The sequence below is a fragment of the Beta vulgaris genome, chromosome 9, assembly GCF_026745355.1.
Source record: "Beta vulgaris subsp. vulgaris cultivar EL10 chromosome 9, EL10.2, whole genome shotgun sequence".
Classification (NCBI taxonomy): domain Eukaryota; kingdom Viridiplantae; phylum Streptophyta; class Magnoliopsida; order Caryophyllales; family Amaranthaceae; genus Beta; species Beta vulgaris.
The window spans coordinates 35,620,475-35,629,745 of record NC_079210.1 but is presented as its reverse complement, the minus strand read 5'-3'; the positions used below and the strand labels follow the sequence as shown (position 1 = coordinate 35,629,745).

The 9,271-nt window shown below is 36.6% G+C and overlaps 1 protein-coding gene across 1 annotated transcript; it reads right to left on the bottom strand.

The window, feature by feature from the left end:
- Nucleotides 1-1,438: 1,438 nt before the first annotated feature.
- On the bottom strand, nt 1,439-2,185 carry LOC125493625 (uncharacterized). The gene is made up of 2 exons (XM_048637098.1): nt 1,736-2,185; nt 1,439-1,654 (listed from the first exon to the last, which is right to left on the bottom strand). Exons 1-2 carry the CDS (start codon nt 2,183-2,185, stop codon nt 1,439-1,441), a joined length of 666 nt encoding a protein of 221 aa, XP_048493055.1.
- Nucleotides 2,186-9,271: the final 7,086 nt, after the last annotated feature.

Genomic DNA, 9,271 nt, shown 5'->3' with positions numbered 1-9,271 from the left:
CGATGAGCTAATGCTTGGGTAAAAACCATCTACTTCAAGCCACTCCTTTCTACTCTGCTCATAAGTTTTAGGACCCATATGATGATAAAACTTCTTCTTTCCTGAACTTATATAAGCTTTAGCGCGCTTTTCCTGTAGAATCAATATAAAATATATAAATTAAAGGTAACTATAGTCAATAAAGACATATTAATATAAAAAAAATTGACTAGTTGGCTCATGACAAAACACAATTTTCATAAATGTACATGGGGGTGGAAGGGGGGTGGAAGGGGGGTAAAAGGAGGGTGGAAGGGTGGTTAGCAGGGGGTGGCAGGGGGGCTGGCAGGAGGGTGGCAGGAGGGTGGCAGTGGGCTGGCAGGAGGGTTGCAGGAGGGTGGCAGTGTGGTGGAAGGGGGGCTGGCAGGGGTGGCACGGGGGGTGGCAGGGGGGTAGACGGAGGGTGGCTGGAGAATTGCTAACAATAATCATGGATGAAACCATAAAATAATCTGAACATGCTCTATACATATCAGAATCAAACATAACCAGTCCTTGGCAAAGTAGTGATTCGTCCCTGAAACCAGATTGGTGTTTAATTAAACATCAGAAAGAAAAAAAAAAATATCTAGTTAATAAGCCAGAAAAATTCCCAGATATTAGAAGTGCAATCTCTTCCTCCCAAAAAAATTAAATCAACTAAAAAATAACTAGTTTTTTTAGTATCTGAATTCTTTTCTTGCCACAGTATTCAGCATCCACTGTTTTGGTTTTGGTTTTGCATACAACAAAAAATCACTAATAGCCCACATTGCTTCTATCACATGACCAACTACTTTTATCAATAATGAGCTAAGATTTTTATGCAAAGGCAACAAAGAGATAATTTAATATTTTGTGTCTACATTACAGTTGGACTTGATGAACATACAAAAAAACTCAGGTGAAGAAGTTTCAAGAGAATAAGTTTCAAAAACTAATGAGGTACATCAGGTCCAATTAGGTGTAAACATAAGATTATATCAAAGTTGATCAGATCTAAAAAGTTCGGTTCTGATATGTTTGGCTGAAGATAACGCACCCAAAGCCAGATAACTCGATTACTTTATTTCACACTAGGAAAAGGAGAATTGCTAACAATAATCATGGATGAAGATATACACCCTGTAAGTATGGAGCCACCCACCACACAACCAAAAAGTTGCATATAACATATAAATAAATAGAGAGCTGCCAAATATTAATTGTGATTTATTTTAATGGTTTTGAGTAGCAACAATAACATCATAAACTAGGAGGAAGGTATGCAGCTGATTTAGAGGAAAATATGAGATAAAAACTTACAACTGCTTTCGGAGTAGTTTTTTGGGCAACAAATGCTTCCCAATCCTCTTTTGTGATGTGATACCATATCTCATAAGGCAACTCCACCGGTCCCTTCTTCTTTTCCAATGCCTTTTCATTTTCCCCCCCCCTCCTCATTCTCCTTTTCCTTTTCCTCTCCTTCCTCATTCTCCTTTTCCTTTCCTTCTGTCAACTTCTTAGACTTGGTTCTTTTTCTTCTTAAAGTGATCCATCCACTCACTAGCTTTGTCTTGAAGTCTCTAAATCTCTCTGCAACAGCTGATAAAAATACTTCCTTCTTGGCTTCATCAGGTTCAATATGAAATAAATTCTACAAAAAGAAAAACAAAAAAGTTGCATAAAAATATGTTATAAAATGCAGCCAAATAATTGTGAACTCTTATAAACTTACCACTGTATCTTCCCACAATGCCTTCTTCATACCCTCCGTCACCTCTTTCCATGTTGTTAAAATGGAAAGTTTGCACATGCAAAGGCCAACTTGTTGCCCATACATATGACGCCACTTACCACATGGTTGACCAAATTTATCGTATTCAAGGTGCATGGGTTCCTTGTTTTTAAGTCCTTTTGTGGGACCTCGCCCTCTTTTCTTTTTTGGATTGTGACTCACAATTTCACTTGCGGTACGGGTTGTAGTATCGGTCTCCTCCTCACCTTTATCCTCTTCCATCTCACCTTTATCCTCTTCCATCTCACCTTTATCCTCCATCTCTGGATCATACTCAGCATCATCATCACGCTCCATTTCAGCATTCTCAATATCATCCTCCTTACTCCTGCATTTGCGTTTTGTGCCCTTTTTTGATTGAGTTTCATATGCGGCAGAACAAATCCCCATTTCTTGCATTTTCAATTTATTTTCCGCTATCCTCTTTTCTCTATATTTCTCATAATCTGTCATCTTGAATGTCTAATGTGAGATTAGCTTCTGCACAAAGAGGTCATAGACATTCAGTTTAAAAAAAAAAGGACAGAGAGTTATGGTTCTAGTATACTACATACAACAATAGACTATTAAAAATACAAGTAGGTGGGTGTGTGAGGGAGGGGGAGGCCTCATGTGTGCTCATGTGTGCTGCGACTTAATCTGTTGACTGCCTTTGTGCAACTGTGACTGTAGGCTTGTTTCTTTCATGTTGCATGTAGAGGTAGCACAAATTGGAGGGATTATATTGTCTGCATGCACCTACGGAGATCAAACATTACAAATAATTTTGAACATTTAGAACGTTACTATGTAATCTTTGTCTGGAATCGCTGGTAATGAGGTCATATTCAAACATATGCAGCTCCTCATAATGCATACAGTGGTTTCTTCACTAATTTATAGTTGACTATCAAACTGTAACAAACTGGTAGGATTCTTACTCGCACAGAGAAAAGCTCAACAAGATTCACAGAGATATGAGGTGAGTTTGATTGAATCAAAAGGAAATACAAGATAGTTTCTAGGCTTTCGAGAGGCCAAGATCTCTCCCAATACTACTAAGTTACTACGCAATTTTCTGGATAACTTTCTTCTATTCACTACCTAGAAATTACAATCCCAAAGATGTGAATTTTTTGTTGGTTGATGGTGGGACACTAGGATGTAGACACTAGCACTTCCCTGATTAACATTAAACTAATTACTAAACGAATTACGTGCAGCAACTATGATGTCTTTCTGACAAGAGATTGCTTAGCATATTCCAAAATCAAGCCTGCTGTGAACCAGATTGAAACACATCCTTATTTCCAACGTGATTCACTAGTGAAATTCTGTCATAAGTACGGGATCTGTGTTACTGCCCATACTCCTCTAGGAGGTGCTGCTGCTAATACTAAATGGTTTGGGACAGTATCTTGCTTGGATGATACAATTCTTCAGGTAATTGTCTATGATAGGTCAACAGTGTTGGTGGGCGAGGTTGATTTGTTGCGCAAACATGCTTCAGAGCCAATTCAGATTGCAACCAAGAATTGTCTTGACCTGATCACCATTTTTTTTAGTGACTCTGTTTAAATTTAGTGACCTGAAAGAGATTCTCACTGTAACTGGACAGGTCAAGACAAGATATTAACCTGTAAGTGACTCAAAAACACGGAAGTACCTTCAGCAACAATAATAAAGGTAACAATTAACATAACAAATTTAAACGAAGAAGAGTTCTCAGTAACTTAAACATGCACTATGTCTTCTTAAAAGAGATTCTCACTTTATAAGTAACTTATGGAAAAGTAACCTGGACATATGAGTATTAACCTGTAGCAGAAGAATGCCCAAAGTAGCCGAGCCAAAACATGCACTATAAGACATTCATTAGTAAACATGCACTATGTATCACAAATGCTCGGGTTGATTAATCAACCAAAGCATTTCATAAGTAGCAAAAGCTGTTTTTTATACTAGTGTATATTGCATGGAGGACATTGTCCTTCCTCTGACCAAGTACAGCTCCCACAACATAGTCGCCAGCATCACACATAATTAATCTCTAATGGAAGGGTCCAATATGAAGATTGAATTATAGGAGCAGTAATCAAAGCTTGCTTGATCCTGTTAAAAGACATAAGACATTCATTAGTAAACATGAATGGGGCATCCTCTAGGAGCAACTGAGTAAGTGGTGTAGCAATTTTAGAGTATTCCTTGATAAAGCAGCGATAAAACCCCACATGACCAAGAAAGCCTCGAACTCCTTTGACATTCACATGAGGGGGTAATTTCTCAATCACTTGAATTTTTTGCTTTATCCACCTGGATGCATCGTTCAGAGATAATATGACCAAGTACCACTCCTTCAATAACTATTAAGTGGCACTTCTCCTAGTTCAGTACAAGGTTAACATGTTCACATCTTTTCAAAACTTTAGCCAAATTAATCAGATAGGCATCAAAATCAATTCCATACACACTAGCTAAAGTCATCCATAAACACTTCCATAATGGACTCAATGAACTCATAAAATATGGCCATCGTACAACGTTGGAAAGTGGCGGGGGCATGGCATAGTCCATATGACATCCTTTCGATAAGCAAAGGGGCCATAAGGGGATGTAAAGGTGGTCTTCTCCTGGTCTTCTGGATGGACAGGTATTTGAAAGAAAACGAAATAGCCATCTAGATAACAAAAATAAGAGTGACAAGCTAGCCTTTCCGACATCTGATCAATGAAGGGGAGGGGAAAGTGATATTTCTTGGTAGCAATATTTAACTTCCTATAGTCAATACCCATATGCTAACAAGTGACTACTCTTGTAGCAATTAATTCATTTTTGTCATTTTTAACTACAATAGTACCTCCCTTTTCAGGAACCACTTTAACTAGACTCACCCACTTAGAGTCAGAAATGGGGTAGATGATCCCAACATCAAGCAATTTCTTGACCTCTTTATTGACTACTTCCTCCATATTGGGGTTCAAACAACACTGGCCTTGTATACTAATAAGACGATGATCATCCTCTAGATGAATTTTATGCATGCAAAAGTTAGAGCTTATACCTTTCAAATCATCAATATTATATCCAATGGTCTTTTATGTTTTCTCAAAACAGACGAAATGACCATCATTCAGTTAAGCACTAACAATCACTGGATAATTTTCAAATTCATCTAGAAAAGCATATCTCAGATAAGGAGGAAGGGGTTTCATTTCAGGTTTCTTTACCTCTACCGGTTGAGTAGCACATACTAACCGTTCCTCCTCGTGAGTAGTAATACTATGAAGCTTTATACATGTAAGAGCTGCTTCCCAGTCATCCACTTTAGTACTTAAGGGACTACCATCACCCGTGGAAGATGTAAAACAAAAGATCCCGCATAAGGGATTGAGGAATGTCATAATTAACCAACACATCAATGACATTTATTCTATAGCAGGCTTTCTCTAGCATGGGAATTTTCAAAACATAGGTCAAATTAAAAGTCATCTTATCATCTCCCACAATCAAAGTCAATTTTCCATTCTTAACATCTATGACAGCTCCAGTAGTATGAAGGAATGGTCTCCCCAAAATGATTGGGATTTGAGTATCCTCTTCTATGTCAAGCACAACAAAATCCACAGGATTAAAGAATTTACCTACCTTCACAGGGACGTCCTCTAAGATACCTAGGGGGTATTTAATAGAATGGTCGTCCATTTGAAGAGTAATGTTGGTACATTTTAAATCTTCCATGTCAAGCCTTTTGCAAGCAGTAAGGGGCATGACACTAACACTAGCACCTAAATCACATAAGACTTTATTAATAAAATTGGTGCCAATGTTACAAGGGGTAGATAAACTCCCTGGGTCTTTCAATTTCAGGGGGGGGGGGGTGATTTCGCAAAAGAACACTACATTCTTCAGTAAAGGAAACAATTTCGACTGCATTAAAGGCATCCTTCCTAGTCAGAATTTCTTTAAAAATTTCACATATGTAGGAACTTGAGCAATAAGTTCATTAAATTACCTGGCTGCATTGTGGTGATGAAAATTCAAAGGTCTTCTATCAAGCATAGAAGATCCCATAATAAAGTACATGCGATCCACATAATGGATGGTACATGGGAGAATAACAAGGAGGATTTTGAGATGGCGTTTCTGGACTTTTATAAGAACTTGTTTACTTGCAAGGATCAAAGCCAAAGTATTCTCCCCACACTCCTAGAAAAAGGGAAAAAGCTTACTGAAGAACATTTACAGATTCTTAACCGTGAATTTACAAGAGAGGATGTAAGAAGGGTCATTTTTAGCATCCCTAATGAGAAGGCTCCAGGAGCAGATGGCTTTAACAGTGTGTTTTTTAAGCACTACTGGGAGGTTGTTGGTAATGACACTACAGAAGCAATCCTAGACTTCTTTAGAACAGGCCAACTTCTTAAGGCCATAAATGTGACGATTTTAACCATGATCCCAAAGGTTAAATACCCTAAGAATGTATCAGAATTCTAGCCTATAGCTTGTTGCACAATCTTATACAAATATATCACTAAGTTGATTAGTGAAAGACTCAATACGATCCTACCTGAGGTGGTCTCAGTTAGCCAGGGAGCCTTTGTTGCAGGGAGAAGCATTATCCATAATGTACTCATATGCGAAGACCAAGTCAAGCTCTATAAAAGGAAGTCTACTAGGGCCAGCTGCATGATGAAATTGGACCTAAAGAAGGCATATTATACAATTATTAGGATTTTGTCAAACAAATGCTAACTAGAGTGGGGTTTCCTAGTGAATTTGTTGATAAAATCATGATGTGCATTACAACTCCCATGTTTTCCATCATGATGAATGGATCCCTGTGTGGTTTTTTTAAGGCTTAGAGGGGGTTGAGAAAAGGAGACCCTATGTCTCCACTCATCTTTGCTCTGTGTATGGATTACTTGGATAGAATCCTTTGTTTTGTTAGTGAGCAAGAGGGGTTCAAATTCCATAGTATGTGCAAAGAACTGAAGCTGACCCATTTAAGCTTTGCTGATGACCTATTGTTATTCTATCATGGTGATTTTAGGTCAATCTATACCCTCCTGCAGGGTGTCCAGATGTTCTCTAATGCCTCTGGTTTAGAGGTTAACAAAAGCAAGTATGAAGTTTATTATGTTGGGGTGCATGAAACTGAAATACAAAGGGTCACGGATGTTAGTGGGTTTTCTATTGGTGTGCTACCTTTCAAAAACCTGGGGGTCACAATTTCCTCCCTTAAAATGAAGCATAGAGAATGCCATGAGCTGGTTAGTAAAATGGTGGGGAGAATTCGTGCTTGGAGTTCTAGGAACTTGCCCTTTGCTGCTCATAGCGAATTGGTAAATAGTGTTCTAATGAGCATCCATGTTTATTGGGGGTAAATATTCATTCTCCCTCAAAGTGTTCTAAATGATATCAACATAATTTTTTGTATTTTTAGTATTTAATGAATTCAAGATTGAATTATCCAACACAAGTAGTCCATGATGTTTTCCATATATCTTAGTTAAGGAAGTATATTTCGGATGTGTCTCATGTGCTGCAACCTGAGACCATTAAATTAGATGATAGTTTGACTTCTCTACATTAGCATTGGTGGCATCCTTAGGACCTATGGAATTTTCAGTGACATCTGCATTCTTTTCTAGCTCAATCGGATCATCCTTAGGCATCGTTAGACCATCATACCATGTTCCACTCCTAAGAGTGATGGCATTCACTACTACAAAAATGGCCAAAGAGACTACCTATAGGAGACCGGTTGAGGTTACTAACCCATTTCTTAAATGTAGGGAACCATTGATTATCTAAAACCAATCTCTTAAGTTTAACTATTTGACAAATAAAAAAAGTTGTTGTGAAATAAGAGACTGCTTCCTAGTACAACCGGTTTCCTTAAAATATTTTATTTTTTTAATTTAATTTTTTTCAACATAATACACTATTACACGTATATATTCTTCTTGTGAAGATATAAGAGACTATTTCTAACTTGAACCAGTTTCCTAAAAAATAATAATTCTAAAATTTAATATATTTTCAATTAAAATTTATGCAGTATAAGTTATATATATATAAATCTATTTACTTTTTAAAAAAATTTCCTTTTTGATGTAACAAATACAATAAAAAAAAACTATCACTCCTAGTATTATCTCTATTCTATATGTGAAGAGCGGTAGGGCACCAAAATATAAAACTCGTATTATACCCTCACTTAATTAAGCAAAGTACAGCTATTAGACTAAATTATAACAAATTTTAGTTAAGAAAAAAAAGAACACGAGAGAAAATCACGCACAAAGAATAACTGCACTCCATTCAAAACTAAACCAACTCTAAACCTCCATAGCAGTTCCATAAAATATCGACAGTTTTCCCACCTACCTCTTCCTCCTATCCCCTCTTTCTCTACTCCTATCCATTCTATGCAGAATTTCACATTCATAAAATTTTGTGGATCAATATAATAAAGTGCGAGTGAAGAGGACCCCAACACGTGGGATTTATCTGCTGCAACTCTGCTGATAGCTTGTGGCGAAAAGCGGTCGCCGATGGAAAGCTTGGTGTAGGAAATATGGAGTTGAAATCAACCTTCAGGAATTGGTACTCATCTGCTCTATCCAATTTCATCAACTCCTACAATAAATTAAAAAAAACTTGCCATTTGCAATTCTTATAGTTTTGATGTACCTTTGCTTAATTAAATTACTCTCTGAATTTGAATTAATTGTGCAGTTTGAAATCATAATTGAAGGATGACATATGGTTGTAATTCTTAAATTTCATGAATTATGGGATATGCTACTTTTCTGTAGACTATGGGATAATAGCCATTGGATTGCTTATAACATTTGGGAAAGAAAATTGAAAGGATGAGAGATGAACTTCTATTGTTTTTGGACTTTTGAAATGATTTTTTATGCCGTTGCCGTGAAATTAGATTCAAGAATTTCAGCTATTAGGGACAATGTACAAGTTGAAAGCGCTCAGATGAGATCTTTAGTGTTAGAATTGAGAACTTTATGATTATTGAAACAAAGGTTGCATCATGTGTTAACTTTGTGTGATATATTCGCAAGTTCTAAAATAATAGGCCCTTTGAGTTTTATGGTAAAATTTTGCTATTTGCATTGCAATAGTTGTAATGAGCTTAATTTAATTTAGTCTATTTGTTGAAAATATTTGTGAGGAACGAGGAGAATGTTATTGTTGCTCATACTAATAAAATACATATTTATACTAACTCTAACTATAATTATCTGAAATTATTTTGTTGTACTTTCCAGGGATTTTTAACACTTATTCCCAAGAGATGATTGACGAGTTAAGAGATATGTGGGTGGATTATTTAAACAATCAAACACAAGACGATGGAGATTGAAGACGACGGTCAAGTTTGAATTGTACATATTATTTAATTATTTTAGAATTTTAGTTTTAGTAGCTAGCATTAGATTATAGAAATTTTATTTTAAGACATTATTAGAAGAA